Here is a 23,247-nt window from a genome sequence, read left to right as displayed (position 1 = left end):
GAGCTGGGGACTCATCGTCCAAAGTCACCTACTTATCTGTCTTTTTGTTTATGTCTGCTCTATCACCTTGTCTCTCTCTGTTACTGACATCTGGCATGGGGATGACCTTAGGGTTTTATAAGTCACTGGACATATTTAACTAACTTTTTCCCTGCTGACCTGTATTGCTTCCAAAGCTGGCTTCTATCTACCCACCACCTCATTACTGTGTTCTGGGCACAGGAGGAAGCGCAGGACCCAGCGAGCCTGACTGGGGGAACCTCGGGTGGCAGCGTGGCAGGACAGACAGAAATGAACATTCACCAGGGCGCAGGTGGTCCACGTCATTCTTGCAGTGAAATCATGTTTCTCGCGTTTTAGATTTTACAGAGGAGGACACAGAACATAATCACTGTTTTTGTTCGTTCTAAGTAAACATCTGACAATGCTCAATTCAATGGGTTCTGTCCCCCAACACAACAATGCTGCCTTAAATAAAAAATGCCTGAAAATATGTGCCTCTCCACCCACAATCCTGGCTGTGCAAGAAACACTTGACTTCCTCGACTCTTCTCTTTCAAGTCCTTCTTTCACCCTAGGTCACTTCTGTCCCCTGCCTCCATTCTTAGAAAGCGCTGGTCCTCCTGTCTGTCCCCCAGCCGATGCTCCATGCACGGCCTGTTGGGGTGTCCCTTCCCTCCTCCGCCCTGCCTGAAGCTCAAGTGTCACCTGTACAGCTGAACCCCAGGTCTGTTTCGGGGCACGGGGAAACAGTCTACATCCCTCAGGACTTAGGATGCTCAAATCTGGTAGGTGTCTCAGGTAGGTGGACAGACAGACATAAGGAGTCATTTTGCTTCTCCTTCCAGGTGGGGGTCGGGGACAACACTTCGAGGCTTCCTGAAGCCTACTGCCCGGACTGGGGCAGATGTTTCTCCTGCCTTCTGTAGGACTGCTGGGGGCAGCTCCAGGCAAGGTCTTCTCTGCTCTCAGATTCTCCTCATCCTGGCTGGGATTTCTGTCGCCCTCTCCCCATGCCTGGAGATTGGTGTTGGGTCTAGGGTCTCTCCTGGGAACCCAGAAATATCCAAGTTTCTTTTTTTTTTTTTTTTGAGACAGAGTCTGGCTCTGTCACCCGGGCTGGAGTGCAGTGGCCAGATCTCAGCTCACTGCAAACTCCGCCTCCCGGGTTTACGCCATTCTCCTGCCTCAGCCTCCCGAGTAGCTGGGACTACAGGCGCCCGCCACCTCGCCCGGCTAGTTTTTTGTATTTTTTTAGTAGAGACGGGGTTTCACCGTGTTAGCCAGGATGGTCTCCATCTCCTGACCTCGTGATCCGCCCGTCTCGGCCTCCCAAAGTGCTGGGATTACAGGCTTGAGCCACCGCGCCCGGCCAAAACATCCAAGTTTCTTCACTTCCTCTCTGATTCTTCAAGATCTTGCCCTGAGGATGCTGTTCTGGTCAGGCAGGAGGAAACCTTCCTCTGGGATAGCTCATCAGGCGTTGTCCCCAGTCTGCCGGTTTATAAAGAGGGCCGGGCTTTTAGAAGTCAAAAGCCAAGATTTTGATCCATTCGTCGAGGTCATGAAGGCAGAGAGCTCATTGGCTTGAACAAGGAGGGTGGAGGTAACAGGAAACGCAGAGCGGAGACCACTTGTTGGCTAGCATTCCAAATACTATTCTGCGTACAGCTATATTTACATATGATCATTTATGCCAACTCCACTGTAAACTCGAAGATGAACGTGTTTTTTGCAGTCTAGTTAGGACCTAGTGCAGGCTGCCCCTAAATGCAGAAACAGCTGTTTGATGTGAATTCTGCCTCCTAGGCAGTAAAATCTCCCCAGTCAGCATTCACTGAGCCCTGAGCAAGCCTGGACACTGGGGACATACACAAAAGAGAATCCATTAAGTCCCTGCCCACATACAGCCCACAGTCTGGAAGGAGACAGATGATCATCATTAACAGAATAAAGTGCTGCCTGTTGCCAAAATTCCTACAAGTAGGAGAGCACCCTGAGCAGGGGTAGACATCTAAAATTGGCACATAAACTTAGCATCTTTGGAGGAAAGCAACTGCCTTGTGTGAGACCTCTCCGGGGCCTCACTCACGGCAGCTGAAATTGTCTCGGGGTGGGGAGGTCCCTGCAGCCAACGCTGTGACTTACCATTCTAAAAGGCTGGCCCTCATGCAGGCCATCTGCAGGAACTAAGGCGTTCCCAAGCAGTGAGCCTGCTCTTGGCGGAGCATCTTGGAGAGCTATGAGGCAGCCCAGGCCTAGGCCCACCCTGCCCCAGGGCCCAGGTGGGGTCACTTTGGCAGCCTGGAGGGAGCTGGGTTCCAGGATTCTTGGAGGAGGCCTGGCTGGGGCACTTAACTCCCACGGTGCTCTGTAATGCACTCACCATTAGAGCTGCATGTGGCTACACCGCCCGCCAAGACAACCTTCCTAAGCTCTGCTTATGCCCGTAGCCTGCCCTCCTTCAGGCCTCCCCACCTCCTGCCTGCATTGCTGTCTTGCTTGGACCCTGGCCTTCCCCCTCCAACCCACCCTTTCCTCTGCCCAGAGGAGATTTTTCTAAAATGTCCATCTGATCATGCAACTCTCCGGCCCTTCACTGCCTCCCCAAGGAGATTTTAAGATAAATTCCTAACATCTCAGATTAGTACACAGCCCTTCCTCCCACACGCCCACCCCCAACCCCATCCTCTGCCCAGCTCCCTCCTATCTCTGCCCCTCCCTCTCCCTGCACATTCTTGCCTGCCAGCCCTCACCTGCAGGTGTTGGCAGAAGCTGCACTTTGCCTCACTGGTTCCCGCTCATCTTTCTTGACCCAGTTCAAGATCCTTGCCATCCTGGAAGCCTTTCAGGTTCACCAGCTGGGCCAGCACCACTGTCATGAGGTCTCACAGCACTTGTTCCACCCTATTAGCCCCTGTCTCTCCCAACAAGGAGATGCCTTTATTTTTCACTGATCTCCATCTGGCGTGTGTGCACTCAAATGTGCATCCTGGGAGAAGCAGAGGAGGAGAGCTGGAGGGAGGGGGAAGGAAGGTTGTGCTGCTTGCACCTTCTCCGACTGGATGAAGCCCTTCTCCGGGGAGGGTACTGCTCATTTCCCCAGTGCACCCTCAACAGCAACCAGACAGCGGGCCCTGGAGGCAGACGGAGATGCACAGGAAGGCCCATAGGCTCTATTACGGTTTTTTTTCTGAAGAAGTCTTTATTTCATTTAATTATTTTTGAGATGGAGTCTTGCTCTGTTGCCCAGGCTGGAGTGCAGTGGCACGATCTAGACTCACTGCAACCTCCGCCTCCCAGGTTCAAGTGATTCTTCTGCCTCAGCCTCCTGAGTAGTTGGGACTACAGGTGCGGCGCCACCACGCCTGGCTAATTTTTGTGTTTTTAGTAGAGACAGGGTTTCACCATGTTGGCCAGGTTGGTCTCGAACTCCTGACCTCAGGTGATCCACCCACTTCAACTTCCCAAAGTGCTGGGATAACAGGCGTGAGCCACCGTGCCAGGTCAAGAAGTCTTTATTTTGCATTTTTTTTTTTTTTTACTTTTTATTTTGAAATAATGACAAATTCACAGAAAGTTGCAAGATAGTATAGAGAGATCCCGTGTACCCTTCACCTAGTGTCCCCCAACGGTGATGCCTTGCATAACTACAGTAACACATAAAACCTAGGGATTTGGCGTTGCTGCAATATATGTGTATAGGTCTTTGTCATTTTATGAAATGTGTAGATCATAGAGTTCCTGGACCATACTGAAGGTTGGGCTGCAACCTCATGGCCCAATAACGAGATGCAGATGAACTGGGGAGAAAGAGAGTTTTTATTTCTGCAAGTGGGTACAGGGAGAAGGCCTGGAAATTATCGCCAGACCAACACAAAATTACAAAATTTTCCAGAACTTATATCCCTTCTTTTTTTTTTTTTTTTTTTTTTTTTGAGATGGAGTTTCTCTCTTGTCATCCAGGCTGGAGTGCGGTGGCGCGATCTCAATTTACTGCAACCTCTGCCTCCCAGGTTCAAGCGATTCTCCTGCCTCAGCCTCCTGAGTAGCTGGGACTACAGTCACCCGCTGCCACGCCTGGCTAATTTTTTGTATTTTTAGTAGAGATGGGGTTTCACCATGTTGGCCAGGCTGGTCTAGAACTCGTGACCTTGTGATCCACCCGTCTCGGCCTCCCAAAGTGCTGGGATTACAGGCTTGAGCCACCGCGCCCGGCCATAATTTTGTACTTTTAGTACAGACAGGGTTTCACCATGTTGGCCAGGCTGGTCTTGAACTCTTGACCTCAGATGATCTACCCACCTCAGCCTCCCAAAATGCTGGGATTACAGGCATGAGCCACTGTGCCCAGCCTACCTTCTAAGCTATATGTCTATGTGTAAGTTCATTCATCTAAAGACATAAGTGACTAACTTCTTTTAATGTATAACGAAGGTCTGAGTCCTGAAGACCTTCCTCTGGGGCCTCAGTAAATTTACTTCCTCTAAATGGGTCCAGGTGCTGGGGTGATTACCCTCATCTTGTCTCCTGCTAAATCACAGAGGTGTGGGGAATTCCTTCAGACTCTCAATAAGCTTGTTTGTGGAGGCCTGGGGAGTTTCTTCAGACCCACAATAAAATGTATTTAATCCTAAATGTTAAGAATTCCTTCATTATTTTGTCATGTGTTAAGGCCCAGGAAAGGCCTAAGCAAAACTCTTGGTGGGCTCTTTGTTACATTCCAGCCTTTGCATAAGGACACTGGCTTTTAATGTTTAACTTAACCACTCAGTGCTGAATCAGTTGTTACGGAGGCTTGCATTAGTGAGAACTGGCCTGCCACAATAGTAACCACTGCCACCATGGAAATACCACCTCCCAAGGCGACTGGTGCTACCCCTCAGTCATCCTCCCCTACCACCCTTCACCTGGCAACCACTCACCTGTTTTCCATTTCTAAGATTTTGTCATTTTAAGAATGTTATATGGGCTGGGCATGGTGGCTTATGCCTGCAACCCCAGCACTTTGGGAGGCTAAGTTGGGCAGATCGCCTGAGGTCAGGAGTTCTAGACAAGCCTGGCCAACATGGTGAAACCCCATCTCTACTAAAAATACAAAAATTAGCCAAGCGTGGTGGCACATGCCTGTAATCCCAGCTACTCGGGAGACTGAGGCAGGAGAATCGCTTGAACCTGGGAGGCAGAGGTTTCAGTGAGCCAAGATTGCAGCACTGCACTCCAGCCTGGGCGACAGAGCAACACTCTGTCTCAAAAAAGAAAAGAAAAAGCATGTTGTATGGCCAAGAGCAGTGGCTCATGCCTGTAATCCCAATACTTTGGGAAGCCAAGGCAGGAGAATCACTTGAGCCCAGGAGTTCAAGACCAGCCTGAGCAACGTAGTGAGACCCTCACCTCTACAAAAAAGAAAAATTAAAAATTAGCCAAGTATGGTGGCATGCACCTATAGTCTCAGTTACTTGGGAAGCTGAGGTTGGAGGATGCCTTGAGCCCAAGAGTTCAAAATTACAGTAAGCTATGATCACACCACTGCACTTCAGCCTGGGTAACAGGGCAAGACCCTGTCTCAAAAAGAAAGGAAAGTTGTATAATGGAATCATAGAGTATGTGTTTTCACTGAAAACCACACCTTGGAGAGCCATCCAAGCTCCAGGCTGTTGTATCTGTTAGTAGTTCATTCTTCAGCATTGCTGAGTAGTATTCCATGGTGTAGGTGAATGGATCACAGTTCAACCATTCACCTATTGGGAAACATGTACATTGATTACAGTTTTTGACTATTGCAAGTAAAACTACTTTGAACAATGGTGTACACATCTTTGTGTAAACACAAGTTTTCATTTCTCTAGATAAATACCCAGGAGTACAACTGCCAGATCATATCACAAGTATATGTTTAGTTTTCTATGAAATTGTCAAACTCTTTTTCCAGACTGGCTGCACCATTCTCCATTCCCACCAGCAAAGTATGGGAGATCCAGTTTCTCTGTATCCTCACCAGCATTGGGTGATTTGATGTTGTCACTGTTTTCCATTTTAGCTGTTCTAATAAGCATATAGTGATATCTCATCATGGTCTTAATTTGCATTTTCCTAATGGCTGATGATGCTGAACATCTTTTCATGTGCTTGTTTGCCATCTGTATCTCCTCTTCAGTGAAATGTCTCTTTATGGCTTCTGCCTAATTTCTAATTGGATTGCTTCTTTTTTTCACTGTTGAGTTTTTCTAGATTCTAGATAATAGTCCTTTGTAGAATATGTGGTTTGCAAGTATTTTCTCACAGTCCATAGCTTGTCTTTTCATCCATCTAAGAGGGTCTTTTGAAGAGCAAAATTTTTTAATTTTGATGAAATTCAATTGATCCATTTTTTTTTCTTTCAAGGACTGCACTTTTGATGTCATATTTAAGAACTCTTCACCAAGCCTTAGGTTCAAAAGATTTTTCCGTATATTGCCTTCTAAAAGGTTTCTAGTTTTATAACTTACATTTAATCTATGATCCATTTTGAGTCAGCTTTTGCAACAGATGTGAAGTTTAGAGCAAGGTTTATTTTTTTGCCTCTCAATACCCAATTGCTCCAGCACCGTTCATTGAAATGACTATCATCCTTCCATTGATAACCTTTGCACCTTTGTCAAAAATCAGTTGGCAACACTTCTGAGGGGCTATTTCCGGATTCTCTTTTTTGGGGGTGGTTCTCTATGTTGTTCCTTTAGCTATGTGTCTGTTCCTTTGCTGATCCCATGTAGAGCTAATTACTGTACCTATGTGAAAGCAGGTAGAGAGGTTTTTCCCCAATTTATTCTTCCTTTTTGAAGTTGCTCTAGCTATTGTATAATAAAGAATTTGATTGGCTTTTGTCCCTGATTCCTGGGAAGGAGACTAACTCCTCAGAATTTTCCAAGGACGGGGAATGTCTGTTATTCACAAGCGCCTTGGATCCCACCTGGGTTTATGAAGAGAGATGAAAGGATTCAGGATAGGGCTAGTCACCAGAAAGGCCAACCATGTGGTTAGAGGGTCCAGGCTTTGAGCCAGCTCAACCTCCACAGAAAGGAAGGGGCTGGAGAATGCATTCAATCAGATGATCCATGTTCAATCAGTCATGCCTTTGTGACGAAACTCCCAAAAAACGTCTGGACACAGAAGCTCGGTGGAGCCTCCAGATTGGTTAACACATCGGTGTACCAGGAGCATGATGCATCCTGATTCCACACGGAGAGGACACAGAAGCTCCACATCCAGGACCTCCCAGGCCTCTCCGCATGTGTCTCTTCATGTGGCTTTTCCTGATTTGTATCCCTTATTTTAAAAAACGGTAATCATAAATATAGTGCTTTCCTGAGTTCTGAGTGCCATTTTAGTGAATTCTTGAATCTGAGGAGGTCATGGGAAACCCCCAGGTTTGTAGCCAGTTGGTCAGAAGTGCAGGTGTTCCGGGAACCCCACTGTGGCTGGTGTCTGGAAGAAAGCAGTCTTGTTGAGGTCCATGCCCTTTAATTTGTGAGGTCTGTGCTAACTCTGGATAGCTTCTACCAGAATTGTCCTGCAGTATACCTCACTGGTGTCAGAATAGTTTGGGTTGGTTGAATGGAATAACTCTTCCAGGCCCTTTGCCTTTCCATATAAATTTTAGGATAATCCTGTCCGTATTTACAAAATTTCCAGCTGGGATTTTGATAGGAATTGCATTGTATATCAGTCTGGGCAGAACTGACGTCTTTTCAGGGTTGAATCTTCCAACCCATGAACACTACATATCTTCCATTTATTTAGATCTTCTTTGACTACTTTCATTAGAGTTCTCTATTAGATAATCAAGTCATTTACAGATAGGAATAGTTTTATTTCTACCTTTCTTCTCTGTATGCCTTTAATTTCCTTTTCTTGACTTACCGCCCTGGCTAAAGCCTCCAGTACTATGTTGAATAGCAGTGGTAAGAGTGGGCATCCTTGCCTTGTTCCCAATGTTAAGAGAAAGCACCAGTCTTTCACCAAGTATATTAGCTGTAGGTTCCTTGTAGATGTTCTTTGTCAACTTGAGGGAGTTCTCCTAAATTTCTAGTTTTCTGAAAGTTATCATCATAAACAAATGTTGAATTTTGCCAAGTGCTTTTTCTAGATCAGTTGATAGGATCATGTGATTGAATATTAAACCAGCCTTGCTGGAATAAATCCCACTTGGTCATCATGTATAACCGTTGTATATACTGCTGAACCTATTTGCTAATATTTTCATTAAGAATTTTTGCATCCATATGCATGCCATATATTATCATCTAAACATTTAACATCAGTATTTTCTGAGTGAATCATTTGAGAATATCTTTTTTGTAAGTTAAGTCAGTGAACACGGGATTACACACTCACGAGTTTATTTTTCCCACATAATAATAACTCTGCAGAAAGGTAGCCTTGGGCAGATGCAACTGTGCAAGGGTGCCACCAAGGACAGAGGTTCCTTCCGTTTTCCAACTCAGTCTCTCTGATAACAGTTTGTGAGAGATTTGTCCTCACAGCCGCAGGACAGCTGCTGTGCCTCCTGCATTAATTAGGGAGAGGGGAGGGGCAAAAAGTAAAGAGTCAAAGCGACAGCCCCCCAAGGGTGTCCGTTGTACAGATATCCAGAAGCCCCATCCAATGAGTGCCTTTTGCTTTCATCCTGTTGGCCAGACCTGGGTCACGCACCATGCTTAGCAACAAGGAGATTTGGGAAAGTGAGTATTAAAGCAGACACCGCACTCTGACCACCCTGCTGAGAGTGTAGAGGGAGGCAAAGTAGGTAATTGGTGCAGGCGCCCTGGATTACCTGCCTGACCACGTGACAGCAAGGTCTTGTTGGCCACATCTGCGTGGAATTTCAGTTTCTGTTTGAGATCGTACTGGCACCAACCAGAATTCTGTGTCTCAAGGTAAATATAAGAGAACAGGACAGATTTCATAATGTCAAAGTTGGCGTCAAGTCAAGAGAAGGCCGAACAACTTCATAATCCCCCATTAAAAAGGCTTCACAATAGTTTGGGTAAAGTAGTTGGAGAATTGAGTCTTCTCCTGACAGCAAGTTCTACGGGCATGCCAGCTACAGCCTGTGCCTCTGCAAAGAGGATAATAAAGCAATATCCTTCATCACATTCAATTTATGTTGTTATTTTTATTTTATGGGTTTTACCGATTTTTTTCTAACTTTTCCTAATGGAAAATCTGAAAGTAAATAAATGGAAAAAACAACACAGCAAACACTCATACACCCATGACCTCCATGCAACAGTTGTGACCACTTTGTCACACATATCTGTGGTGAAAAAGTATACATTTATTATCAATAGATATACAAACCATTTGAAAGTTCATTGCAGGTGACACTTCACTCCTAAAGATTTCAGTGTGGGCCAGGCATAGTGGCTCACGCCTGTCATCCCAGCACTTTGGGAGGCCCAGGCCGGTGGATCACCTGAGGTCAGGAGATCAAACCCTGCCTGGCCAACATGGCAAAACCCCATCTCTGTTAAAAAATACAAAAATTAGCCGGATAGGGTGGCGTGCGCCTGTAATCCCAGCTACACAGGAGGCTGAGGCGAGAATCGCTTGAACCTGGGTGGTGGAGGTTGCAGTGAGCCAAGATCGCACCACTGCACTCCAGCCTGGGCAACAAAGGGAGACTCCGTTTCAAAATAAATAAATAAATACATAAATAAAGATTTCAGTGTGCATCACCTAAGAATTTCTACATAAACACACTGCCATTATCATGCCTTAGAAATTTAACAATAATATGTCTATTATCTAATATCTAATCCACATTAAATTTAATTTAACTTTACCAGTTGTCACACTGGTGTCTTAAAAACAGGATTCAGTTAAGGTTCACACATTGGATTTGTTGCTGGGATATTTTAGGCTGTTTTGAACAGCCCCCACCAGCTTCTGAGACGGTATGATACTACCTGTTTGAGGAAACCAGGTCAGTTTTCTTAAAGAATGTTCCATATTCTGCATGTTCTTTCCTTGGCCTTTGGTTTAACTTGCTCCCCTGGACTTATCACAAACTGGAAGTCAGCTCTGGATCCTTTCCAGCAGACACACTTCACACTGCATCACAACAGGAGGTGCCTAATGTCAGCTGGTCCCGTTGTTAATGAGACTCGGGTTGATCACTTGGCAGAGTTGGTGACAACCTGCTCCTTCCGTCGTCAAGGTTTATTTTCGTCTTGCAATTAGCAGATGAACTGTGGGATGGTCATGTGGCACCATGCGAGTATCCTGACCCCCAGCACGCTCTAACCAGTGGCTTACCCATCTCTGGAGGATCGATTTCCAAATGAGTTATTTCACCAGGGTTTGCCAAGTGGTTATTTTCTAATTCTGTCAATCTTTCTAAAATGCAGCCTTGCTAAAAAGATAGTATAAATGCTTCATTCCTTCTCTTTATTTCCAGAATAAGGAATTGATAGAATAGTCATCGATGGGGGCAAACGAGATGGGTTTCCCCTCTTTCTTTCTCTCTCTTTCTTTTTAAACTTGCTATGGACTCATGGGTTTCTATTTATTCTATGTTTCCAAGCAATTCAGTCCTTATTCTTTTTGATGCTCATATTATCTCAAATCTGGCCAGCGGGAATCCCTTCTAGCTGGTTCCTTGTCCCTTTGGTATGTCCCTATTAGTCTTTGAAAGTGATTTAGTGAGGGTTCCCTAGAGAAACAGAACCCAAAGGAGGGGTGTGTGTGTGTGTGTGTGTGTGTGTGTGTGTGTGTGAGAGAGAGAGAGAGAGAGAGATACATGTACATATATACATATATATACACACATATGTGTTTTTTTTAAGGACTTGCTTCACACATTTGTGGAGGGAGGCAAGTCTGAAACCTGTAGGGCAGGCCAGCAGGCTGGACATGCAGGCAGGGTTTCTATGCTACAATCAGGCAGAATGGCTTCTACTCCAGGAAACCCCAGTTTTTGCTCTTGAGGCCTTCAACTGATAGGATGAGGCCCCCTCACACTATCAAGGGTAAACTCCTTTACTTAAAGCCAATGGATTATAGCTGTTACTCACATCTACAAAACACCTTCATGGCAACATCTAGACTCCTATTTGACAAAACGACTGGGCACCATAGTCTAAGGTGACACACGAAATTTTCCAACACAGAACGTTCCCTTTTTTCCTGACATACTTCAGGTTCATTGATATAGATTAAATCTTTGTGTCCCCTGACAAAATTCATATGTTGGAATCCTATCCCCCCATGGAGAGGATGTGTAGATGGAGTCTTTAGGAGGTGATTAGGTCATCGGATTAGTGCCCAAAGAAAAGAGACCTCAGAGAGCTCCCTTCTGCCTTCTGCCATCTGTGAAGGCACAGAGAGAAAACGGCCATCTAGGAACAAGAAAGTGGGCCCTCACCAGACACCAAACCTGCTGGTGCCTCGATCTTGGACTTCCCAGCCTCCAGAACTGTAAGAAGTAAATATCTGTTGTTTATGAGTCACCCAGTCCAGGTAGTTTGCAGAAAGTTGACATTTAAAAAACCATGTTAATATTTCCAATTCAGCTTTCATATTCTAGAGTTTCTTCCCCTTTAACTTTTTTTAAATTTTATCTTCATATCTCTTTTCCCTCAAGCTGAAAAATCTTAGTTTCGGTTAGTATTTTTACTTATTTACTTTCACCTACAACATGCATCAAATAGTTTCAAAATGACAACACTGATATTACTTGGAGGACTAAAACTAGCAAGTGACGTTTAAGACTTGTTTTTCGCTTTTTGACCTTGGAATACGTCAGAATACTAAACCTGCTGAACAAAGACAAAAACAAAACAATAAACTAAAAGAAAGCCTTATGCCTGCTGGTGATATTATAAATTGTTCACTTTCATTAAAACATTATCAGCCCTCATGTTAAATTCATGTTGTTCTTTTGTATTTTATTGGTGTTGTATAATTGTTTATACATGATTTCTAAATTTGCTTTGGTTTTATAGTATTGTAAGAGCTATCAGTGTAAGAAGTTTATGCTTAATTTTATATTTATATACCTTTAAAAGACATAATAAAACCATTTAGGCCATAGTTTCAAGTAAACATGTCACAGTGAAGTTTGTTGTAGTCTTCTTTCCTGAACAGCAAGAAAATGTACAAAGTTAGTTTTTAACAATTTATAAATTTAGTTTTTTAATATTTTTATAAATGAGTTCTTTATAATGAACCTGTATCATTCTCACAAATTAAAAATAATAATATTTTAACAAGCCATTTTTAAATATAATTTAAGCCCACACTTCCACATTTGGAATAAGTGGTAAGTTTTTCCTCTAAAAGATGACAAATACGACCACAGGCCCAGACTTGGCTTTTGTGAGTCAACTAGTAACTGCAAGTGACCTGAAGGTGAGCGGTATTTAAACGTATGATGAGGTTAAGATTTGATTTATTTTACATATATATCTTCTGTTGTGTGTGAGGTGTTTTTTTTTTTTTTTTTTTCAATTTTGAATAATACGTGTCCAAATTGAGAAAGAGCAGAAAACACAGACAAGCTGAGTAAAGAACAAATGTTCTGATTCAGGGCTAATAATAAATCAGTGCCTCCCTAGAAAGAAAAGGCAGAGAGGAAGGAGCCCCGATGCCCCGACGCGTTCCCAAGACAGAGTGAACTGTTTGCCCATGCTGCCCTGTGCCCCTCAAAACCCTGGTCCAGCCATGGCTGCTACAGCCATTCTGAGCCTGAAAGCCACATCAGGGGTGCTGAGCGCTGCTGCTCAGGCCACACACATAACCACAGCCTGCTCACTTCCATCTGGTTGACCCAGCACGGGGGATGCTTCAATCTAACATTTCAGTTCCCGCTGCCTACAAATATATCTCTGTCGACGCATATATCCTCAGACACATGCGTATTTTTTCTCTTTGTCCTTCACTCTGTTCTTTCCCTCTGGCCTCCACACAGGACCTCACGAAGCCAGACCATAAGATCTACAGGGGCTCTCAGACGCCACCGCATCCAACAGCTCGGTACGGAGACAAAAGCCAAGGTCCAGGGAGGGAACTAGCTGAGGGTCACACCTCCGATAACACCAACCTCCTGCCCCAGGCCCACATTCTGCACTTGGCCTTCCTCTGTCGTGTACTGTATTCCAGGCACATTCCTGACAAGCCCCCAAAATGCCTCTACGGCACAGTCCCATCAGAAAGAGGAGGGCAGGAGGACCTAAGGCAGACTGCAGGCAGGAAAGTGAGGATTTCAGCCCCTGTCCCTTGCCGCCTCCCCTAAAGAGCCTGGGAAAGGCAGAGACTTGCTTTGCTAGCTTCTCCTGCAGCGGAGTGGACATTTGACACAGCTCTGGGAAATGAGACTTGAGTGAAAATCTTCCAGGATTGGGAAAGGTTTGTTTTTTCTTCCCCTTTTTTTTTTTTTTTTCAGAGGCAGGGTCTTACCCTGTGACCCAGGCTGCAATGCAGTGGCACAATCATGGCTGATTGCAGCCTCAACCTCCCAGGCTCCAGCAATCCTCCTACCTCAGCCTCCTAAGTAGCTGAGACCACAGGTGCATGCCACCACACCCAGCTAATGTTTTTATTTTTTGTAGAGATGGGGGGAGGGGCTCACTAAGCTGTCCAGGCTGGTCTTGAACTCCTGGCCTCAAGTGATTCTCCTGCCTTGGCCTCCCAAAGTGCTGGGATTACAAGTATGAGCCATCACACCTGGCCTGCTTTGCTTGATTAAAGGGAAATATGCAGCTGGTACCTTCTCTTCCCCCTCCCTGCTGCCTTGAACACAAATACAATGTCTGGAGCTGCAGCAGGTCTTTTGCAATCATGAGGCAACGAGCAAGAGCAAAGGCCTGCAGACAAGGCCACACGGACATCAGGGCTTGACGGACCAGTGTAGCCAGTTCCCTGACTGGGCGCTCCTGTTCCATGACTAGGCCTCTAGCAAAAGGATTTTCTGTTTCTTGTAGCAAAAACACTCTTCACGGATGCTTACACCCACCAGTCACAAACAAATCCACTTAACAGGTAATTACTGAACGCTGATGTGAACCTGGCTCTAAGGATACAGACGTGAATGCATTGGGGCTAGGAGTAAATGTGTGTTCGTCAGACAATTCTGTAAAATAAATATTCTTGTCTCGGGCAACCGATGCATGAGCAGGCCAGCACCAGACATGAGTTATGATGGCGCTCAGCCCGAATGGTAAGACGTGTCTGCAGACCTCTTCCCTCAGGCTCCTTTCTTCTTTAAATGAGAAGCTCAAAGAAAAACAGCTGGTTGGCAAGGGACACTGAAGTGGAAGGTGAGAAGTGGAGGCACCCTGGAGTGAGAGAACACCGTGCTGGGGGACAGAGATGGACAGAGAGAGAGAGACTGGGAGAGAGACAGACAGAGAGAGAGAGAAAAGGAGAGAGTATGGGAGTGAGCAGCACACACAGGCAGGAGTGCAGCAGGTCCCAGGGCACCTACCCCTGCCCGATAGCCCCCATGAAACCGTAACAGGCAAGAAGAGACCCAGAGGTGCTCAGACCCAGAGTGGAGCCACTGGGGACCCACAGTGACCCCCTCCTCGGTCTGTGAGGATGTGGGCCACTCACTGTTCCCTGAAACAAAACAAGTGCCTCTGGTTGCAAACAACAGAAACTGAGGCCGACTCCAGCAGCAAGGGAACAGTCTGCCATGGGTGCAGATGGAATCGAGGGGCCTCCTGGCCCCGCACTCACCTAATTGCCCCCCAACTGCAGTGCCTCATCCCCCAGAGCACCCTCCAAGCAGACACACTTGGAGGGGCAAAGGCTTCTGAGTGCAAGGGACCCCCCACCCCCAGCCCCTGAGCCCTACTAAGACAACTTCTTTTATTCCCTACGTGTAGCCGGTGACTTACGCTGACTTTTCTGGAAACTGGGACTTTAAATAGGATTTTTTAAAAAGGAAAGAAATCTCTGTTCTGCTTCTTAAAAATACCCTTTTCCCCTTTTTACTTTCAGAAGAAGGAACCAGAGAAGACTAGAAACAGGATGGAATGGGAAGGTGGAGGGAGAGGCGAAGGGGAAGTCGCGATGCTGACTGCAAGGCCCCCTCGTCCTCAGGCGTCCAGCTTGCAGGGACTGCCCCTGCCTTGGGAGAGTCCTCACAGGCCACACCTGCCACTGGGCCAGGCCACAGCAGACACTCATGACAGACGATAAGAATGACAGCTGCCCGCGCTTGAGCAGGCACTCTAGGTGACTGTTGTGCTCAGTGCTTTTCAAGCATAATCTGCCCTAACCTTCACACCAGCCCTGTGGAGTAGGTGAATCCCACCCCATCTTACAGAGGTGGACACTGGGGTTTGGAGTGGTTGAGTGACTCGCTGTCAGACAAGCTGAAATCTGACTGCAATGCCTGTGTTTGGATCCCATGCCAGAGGTTGCAAGCGGACCCCAGGCCGGTTCAGCCCGTACACAGGTTTCGCTTGATTCACACACGTGAGGCCTCCTCACTGTTTTAAATTTTATTCGTTGTCAACATTTAGCAATCAGAAGAGTTAACATTAAACCTCACATTTCTGAATTCTCTAGAAAAATTAGGACATCAGGCCTCACTGGGCCTATGTTTCCTCCTGGGAATAACTGGCTGAGCTGGGTAGCAGCCGACGCCTTTACATCAGACTCTTCTGCCTCGTTTGCCCCAGTCCTCACCACTCCCTATTGTACCTCCAACACCAAAGACAAGAATCAAAGGCCACTTTTCACCCTCTTCCTGGTCCACTCCACTCACTCATGGTATCCACGTAGCCCTGTGAACAGTGACTCTGCACTGAGCTATGTGGCTTCATGGATGGATGGATGAGGGGAGGGAGAGACAGAAGGATGGGAAGGGCTGGGGAGATTTCAGCTGCCTGCTCAGGAGGTACCTAGAGACAATGCCTAGCATTCTACAGCCAGCTCGCCAACCCCTAACTATGCTGCAGGACTGCAGGACGTCTGTCTTGACAAGTTGGTCTGCTCATCCTCTTCCCTGAAACCCAGGCCCTGAGAGTCCCAAGCATCATGGAGGCCTCACCGTTCACGCAGCGATCCCTGTCAGACGCCGCCTAGGGCACAGCAGACCCGCCACTGATGCAGAAGAAATACGATGAGGCGGGCAAGTGCCTGCCAGTGCCCAGTGCAAGGTGGGAAGTCAGGGAATTGTGGGCATCCAAGAGGCCATGTGAGCAGTTGCCACGCTGGCCCCTGATGCTGGGATGGGAGGGCCCCCGGCATCCAGAAGCAGAGAAGGGCATGGGGTGGGAGACGGGGAAAGATGGAGAGAGGAGGCATCCTGGGATGGGATGCACGTACAGGAGGACGGGGTGGGGAGGAATGAGGAAGGAAGAGCGAAGGCCTGAAAGGGGCCATGCAGGAAGCTGGAGTCTGCTGACCCCATCTCCACACCCAAGATGGAACAGATAGGGCTGGGGTGACCAAGGGACTCACAGGAAGGTCTAGTGTCCATTTCCGGCCATAGGGGAAGGAAAGTTTGGAAGTCTGCCCAAAGATTAATGCTGGAACCTCATCTTAGCCATGTAACAGGAGATCCAGGGGTGCAGGAGGGGCGTTAGCCCCCATGGGGAGGGAAGAGAAACAGGACAGGAAGGACATTGCTTGGTCAGTGTAGATGGGGTGTGGGGAGCTGAGGGATCTCATCTGTGGCCTGACTAACTCCCAGGATGAACCTGGGAGACACTGGAGCAGTCCTGGTCTGAAAGCCAGGGCAGCATCGTGGGCAGCCTCTGAGAGCCTCAGACCTGCCTGTCCCCAGTGCCTAGGTCACCAGCAAGGCCTAATTTGCAGTGGAGGCTGGTCATGGGGCTTGTGGCAATTTTCCCTTCAGCCTTTGAAGTCCCTGACATACTAATAATCTCCTGCAGAACTGGGCTGCAGCTGCTTTTCTTGCAGAAAGACAGGAGGCAGTTTGAGGAGGAACCTGCCCCTGCAGGCAAGGGCCAAAGCACCCTCCTCCTTCAGAGCCCCTGCAGCACCGTGGCCCAAGCCCACAGAGGGGTGCTGGGAGAGCAGAAGAAGATGGACTGGCCTGAGAGTGGGCAGCATGCTCTGTGGAGGGCTCACCCTGGCAAGCTCACAGGGCCCCTGATGTCAATCAGTCCCAGGGGACAGGCCTGGGGGCTCATCACAGACGCAAGCACCAGCCAGACACCAGCGCATGAACTGACAGAGAGAATGTTGCTGCTGGGGGCCTGTCCCACTCTCTGCAGCTGCTGCATCCTCTCGCAGCAGGGGCATTGCCACAGGAAGCCAGATGACCACTCGGAAGTTCTGGGTGACACCAACTCAGTGCAAAGGGTAATGGTTGGCCAAACTCCACGGCCCTTGTCCTGGAGCTACATCCAGGTCCTGACGCTCCCTCTCAGGGTTTCTTCACACGCTTCCTTCAGCTCCATTCCTCACATTCACCTAGATGGCAGGGTGTGACAAGGACCATGTCTGCGGACTGAGCCTGCCACTCATGGCGTGTCTGTCACATCAGCTTTTTTGGGGGCAACCCATTCCTTGAGGCCACCTCCCGGAGAGCCACTCACACGCGTGGAGGTGTGGGCATGGCCTGCCCTGCCGGCCACGGGACAGAGGCCCACCTGGCAGTGCTGGGCACATCTCCTCAGCCGCACTCGCAGATGGCTGTCTTCCAAGTTCAGGGCGGGACGCAGGTCACTGGTCACCACCGCTCACCCAGCAGGCAGGCTGAGCCCAGTTAGGCTGCAGCACCAGCCGATGAGGAGGAACACCTTTGAGAACATCCTGTCATGAACCCTCGCCCAAATGGACTTCAAGCACTAGGGCATTCGGCCTCACAGCAACAGGACGCCAGGGGTGGGGGCAGGGGTGGAGGTGGGGGTGGGGGCGGGGGTGGGGGTGGGGGCGGTGGGGTGGGGACACAATCCCAGGGGTTTGCACATCTTTCTGCTCTGCCTTTCTCACTGTCAGCTTCTGGGGCTGCCCACTGGCCTTTTAAGCAGACATCCCACCCCCACCTCCACCCCTCACCCCATAGTGGCCCTGCGGGCACCAGAGATTGACAGCCACTGGCTTAGGCATTAGCCCTTCTGCTGGGATGCACCCTCCCTTCCTCGGACTCTGCCCTGCGCTCAGTCATGCACTTCGGGCAAGCCGAGGTCTGGAGGGACGGCTGGCCACAGCCACCTTTCCCACTGCCCGACAGCAGGGTCCCATGACTGTGGCTGCATGCCCTCTTGACTTTCCTCCGGGGGCCTCCCAGACCCCCCACTCTGGGTACCAGCACTTAGTCCTGCCTAAAACAGCAACTCTTCCGGGGCGAGGGAGACTCAAGGCAGAACCAAGGTCTCCACAGCCCCTGGCTGTATCCGCTCTGAACCCCTTCCCTCCTCCCTGGTTCCACCCTGGGCTAGGCTCTCCCATCTGCCCTGGCCACTCCAGAGACAGACGTTCAAGCTGAGGCATCAGGAGATTCCAGACGGCTTTTCTGGAAAGCTTCATTTTGAAAGAGCAGCCTGCTCAAGAAAATAAATCCCTAATAGTGTACTGTGGCAGTGGCGGTGGCATTTTCAACTTGATTATTGCTGGAACATAGGAGAGGCCTACGTTAGCTTGTTGCTATTGTAACTTGGCCAGCATGCTAAATTCCTTCATTAATTTTAATCATTTGCCAAATAATGTTTTTGGGTTATCCAGGTAGAAGGTTGTACCATCTGCTAATAAAACAGTTCTCTTCCTTTCCAGTACCTATGCATTTTGTGTCCTTTTTGAGTCAAAGGAATATCTATTTTAAGAGGTACCAATGGGCATAGAGTAGAAGAACAGTCTCTTCTTCTCATCCCCCAATCACCCAGATTCTTTCCCTGGGAGTAGGCACTGTGACCAGTTTCCTGTGAGTCCATCTGAAACCAAAAAAGAGCCCATATAGCCAAGACAATCCTAAGCAAAAAGAACAAAGTGGGAGGCATTATGCTACCTGACTTCAAACTATACTATAAGGCTATAGTAAACAAAACAGCATGGTGCGCTTTTCTCCCAATACTTTGATGTAAGGTTGTTAGCTGAATAAAAGTTCATAATTGTTATATCATTATGAAATACTTTCTTTTTTCCTTTTAGTTTTGTTTTGCCTTGAATCCATTTTTACGACATTATTAGACTTGTTACCTTTTTTGTTAGCATATATTTGATGTATCTTTTTTCCATCCTTTCGTTTTCAATTTTTCTGTCATTTTTTTCTTTGTATCTCAGAATTAGCATGTAGCTGCATTTTAAGGATTTCTTTTCCTCCTGATTTGTTGTTTTTCATGGGACAATTCAAACCATTCCCATTTATTGTGATTACTGACATGTCAAAGCTTGTTTCTGCCATATTGTTTTATATTAATATATGTACCATGCTTTCTATTTTTCCCCATGGTTTTCCTTTTTTATCAATTGGCTCTTCTTCATTTAATTTCTGATTAAGTGCTTACCTTTAAATTTTAACTCCAACATCTGACCATTATTTCATTTTCCCTTCATAGCCTATGTGAGTATAGTGCCCCTTGTCATTATGCTCAGCAAAGTACAAACCTTGGCCCACTTGGACTTCCATCCTCTCCTTCTCCTCCCCACCTGTAATGTTAATGCCATTTGAACTTTTAGTTCCAGTTCCATTATTACTTATTTAGACTTAGCAGCAAATTCTACTAATTCCTTTACTTACCACTGCTTCTCGAATCTGTAGCTTTCTCTTGGATTTATTTTCATTGTGTTGAAGTGCATCCTCCTACAGGTAAGATGGAAGGTGACTCATTTTCTCATCTGTGGATGTCTGAAATTGCATGTGCATATTTTACCTTCACACTTGAATGATAGCTTTAGCTGATTCAAACATGTGTCCCTTAGATCTCTAAAAATATTTCCCCTGGGTCTCTGAAGATCTTCCAACACGCAGTATTGTAGCTAAATCTAATATTAGTCTGCTTTCTCTTATGAGTAATCTGTTTTCCTTTTCTCCGTCCTTCATGTTCTAAGTTTCAGCCCAGCTGGTCTATCATTTTCTGTTCTGCTTGTCATGAAGTGGGTCCCTTCAGGAGGAGGACTTTTGCCTTCTGCAGACTTGAGAAATTTCCTTCTCTATTAATCTTAGCGTTCCCACATCCAACCTCTCTAGTCCCTCTTTCTGGAGCTTCTGTTTAAAAGGTATTAACATTTCTGAATCTATTCTTCATGTATCTTCACTTTTATTTTCTGTTTTCTATCTCTTCTTTCTGCGGGACATTCTAGATGAAGTCCTCAATTCGATTTTCCAATTCACCTAATATGCTATTATTGACCTACGTCCAGTCTGATCATGCTCCAGAAGCCCCCTTTTGAGTATCCTTTTGAGCGTCCCATGTTTTATTTCTAAGGCCTCACACGGTGTCCTCGCACAGCTCTCTGAGATTAACTGTGCTTCGTCCGTGTGCTCTGCTTGCTGTTTCTCTGGGTGTCAGTCCGTTTCCTGTGCTCTGCGTCCCGGTCAGTGTTCAGCGGCTCTGGTGTGTGCTTGTCTTGTGTTTGAGGTTCTTCCTTACCCAGTCTATGGATGATGCCTCCAGCCACAGTGTGGGAAAGAGGACCGTGGGTGGGAGACAAGCTGGTGGACGTGGCGTGCCCGCGTCGGAGGTCTATTTGTCCAGAGGGTCGCCTTGCCTCCCTAGGCTGGGCACCCGCACTGGCATGAGGGAGACAGAGATCCCTGCTGCCTGCTGTTTGACTAAGCGGGAAAGGTGTGGTGGGAGGAGGAGGTAGCTGACTGGCTTGTGGTTCCTACTGCAACATCCTGACCCATGACCTGTCAGTCCCCACCACCCTGTTCACCATCTTCAAGCTTGAAGTCCCTTCCAAACCGCCTATGACAGCAGGTCTCCCTGTACATATTTTGGGCAGTGGTTTCTTCCTTTCAACCCCACCGATTTTCTTCTTTCAAGAATTCCTCACAACTTTAAATCCACCGAGGCCCCTTCTTATCTCCTAGAACATTTTTGGACGATATGTATTTACCTTTTCTGGTATTTCTAAGGGTTTGGGATAGGAAAAAGTGGCTGGGATTCAGTCTGCCATTTTTAGCTAATTTCTAAAGAGATTTAGCTAATTTCTAAAGAGCAACCCTCTGAGTTAGGTATTAGTAATAACTCTCACTTTACAGGTAAGGAGACAAGCTTAGACAAAAAAATACAGAATTTTCTCGAGATTTCACCGCCGGCAAAGAGCAGCACTAGGTCCCGAACTCAACTCTGTTCAACACTAAGCCCACTGCCGTCTCATGCAGATGAGTCAAATGCAAAGCTCTGCCCTGTGATTTTTCCAAAGCATCCAGAAAAAGCCTTACAACCTCCCAGGCTTCCGCCTCTGGAACACATTGGAGGACCACTGCAGCAGGCCATGTCTCCAAAACTCTCCCACCCATCACAGCTGCTAACTCCATTCACTCATGCACGCACTCATTAATGTAGTGTACACAGAGCATAGCCTGTGCTACAGACACTGCCGGAACAAAATAGACATGGTCCCAGCTCTCGCGGAACTTCCTGTCTGCTAACAACCCCTCATATTACAGATGAAGACTCCAAAACCGGAAAGGAAAGGACTTGCTCAGGATCACACAGTCAGTTAGAGGCAGAGCTGCTGTCAGAATGCAGGATTTCCTTACTCCCAGCCCAGTACCCCCCTTATCTTTTTATTTCTTATTAATATTTTATTTATAACTAATACATAATAGCCATACATGTTTTGGGGCACAGTGTGATGTTTCAGTGCATATATACATTGTATCATGATCAAGTCAGGATAATTACCATATCCATCACTTTAAACACTCATCCCCTGTCTTTTTAAAATAAGTAGTACGTGAATGTTATTGAAAAAATTAGAAAATACATGTGAACAATAAAGGAAGGGGTAAAAAATCACCCATAGTCCCATCTTGCAGAGGTCCAGGATTAACATTTTAGCATTTATCCTTCTAGACATTTTTCTATGCATACATGTATTTTTTTTTTCCTAACAATATTTTTGAGGTCTTACATTTGTTTTGTCTTACAAAAATACAATAATATTATATATATGATTTCTCCTTAAGATATACTGGGCAATGTATACATATTTCAATGAAATATTTCTTTCATTCTCATTTATATAAAATCTATCCCCTGCAACATATTTTCCTTGATTAAATGACTCACACAGAAAGTTTATGAATTTCAACTACATTAATAAAGATGAATGACACCATTTTCATAAAGAAGAAATAAATGGCATATGAAATAAGGTAATTTACTGAGTTTTACAAGCAGACCCACAACGAGATGTTTTCTATAGCAAAAACTACATGGTTTAGGAAACTGGTCACCGGAGTTTAGAATATATCCCCACTTTGACCTGAGTCCCTGTACCTATATTATTAATAAGCGCGTATCTATCTTTTTTAAAAGCATACTGTGAAAAATGTTCCCATGTCAACAAATACTGCTGCACCATTCTTAATCGCTGTACAATACCCCACTGTGTGGTTGTATTACACATCAATACCCTGTTGTTGGAAATCAAGGCTGATTTCCAATTTTTCACATTTACAAATCAACCCTTCAGTTACTATTCTCATATCTCATAATACTAATCTTCAGCTGGCTTTGTCACCTGCATGCTCTTTACCTCTTTATGTCTCAGAGTCCCCATCTGCAGAACAGGATTAAGTGGTCCAGACTGGACGCTGTGTTTGTCATTATTAAAGGAGAAAGGCCTGGTGAGGCTGCTGGTTCCAGCTGCTGTGTGACGGTGATAATGATGAGTTACCACTACGTCCTAGGAGTCCTAACCTAGCATAAAAGAGAAAAAAACGAGGGCCTCTGGTCCACCTCAAACATTCCCCAAAGGATTAGCTTGAGTCTAGCACGAAGAGGGTGACACACACAGAGCCATCTCCAGTGTAAGTGGATTTCAGGGTCACCAGCTATCCACTGCCACCATCCTTCTGCTCTTCCAAAGGTCCTCTCACCCCTGCAGAGCACCTGTAGACTGGAGGATTTCCAGGAGTGAGAAGTCAAGGGTAGTGGAAAGAGGGTCAGTTGGACCCTCAGCTCTGGAATGAAGAGGAGTGGCCAGAACCAGGATCTTACAGGAACGAGTTCTCCTGCTTCTGAAGCCTTGCTATCCAGGAATTCTACACAGCACACACAGCACAGCCTGTTGGCTGCTCTCAAAGAACCCAAATCCAGACCAATTCACAGGCCG

General features: G+C 46.6%; 1 protein-coding gene across 2 annotated transcripts; it reads left to right on the top strand.

Moving 5' to 3' along the window:
* Positions 1-326: 326 nt before the first annotated feature.
* On the top strand, positions 327-17,842 carry LOC105492431 (uncharacterized). Of its 2 annotated transcripts, none has more exons than XM_071072540.1 (4): positions 327-788; positions 12,950-13,014; positions 14,983-16,148; positions 16,887-17,842. In XM_071072540.1, the coding sequence occupies exons 1-3, from the start codon at positions 642-644 to the stop codon at positions 15,059-15,061; spliced, it is 291 nt and encodes a 96-aa protein (XP_070928641.1). In that variant the 5' UTR covers positions 327-641; the 3' UTR covers positions 15,062-16,148; positions 16,887-17,842. The 2 variants fall into 2 exon arrangements, with proteins under 2 accessions (XP_070928641.1, XP_070928640.1); XM_071072539.1 differs by having other exon boundaries at positions 13,424-16,148.
* The last annotated feature ends 5,405 nt before the right edge of the window (positions 17,843-23,247 follow it).

This window comes from Macaca nemestrina, chromosome 11 (genome assembly GCF_043159975.1).
Source record: "Macaca nemestrina isolate mMacNem1 chromosome 11, mMacNem.hap1, whole genome shotgun sequence".
Taxonomy (NCBI): Eukaryota; Metazoa; Chordata; class Mammalia; order Primates; family Cercopithecidae; genus Macaca; species Macaca nemestrina.
This window is presented reverse-complemented; position numbering and strand designations above follow the sequence as displayed.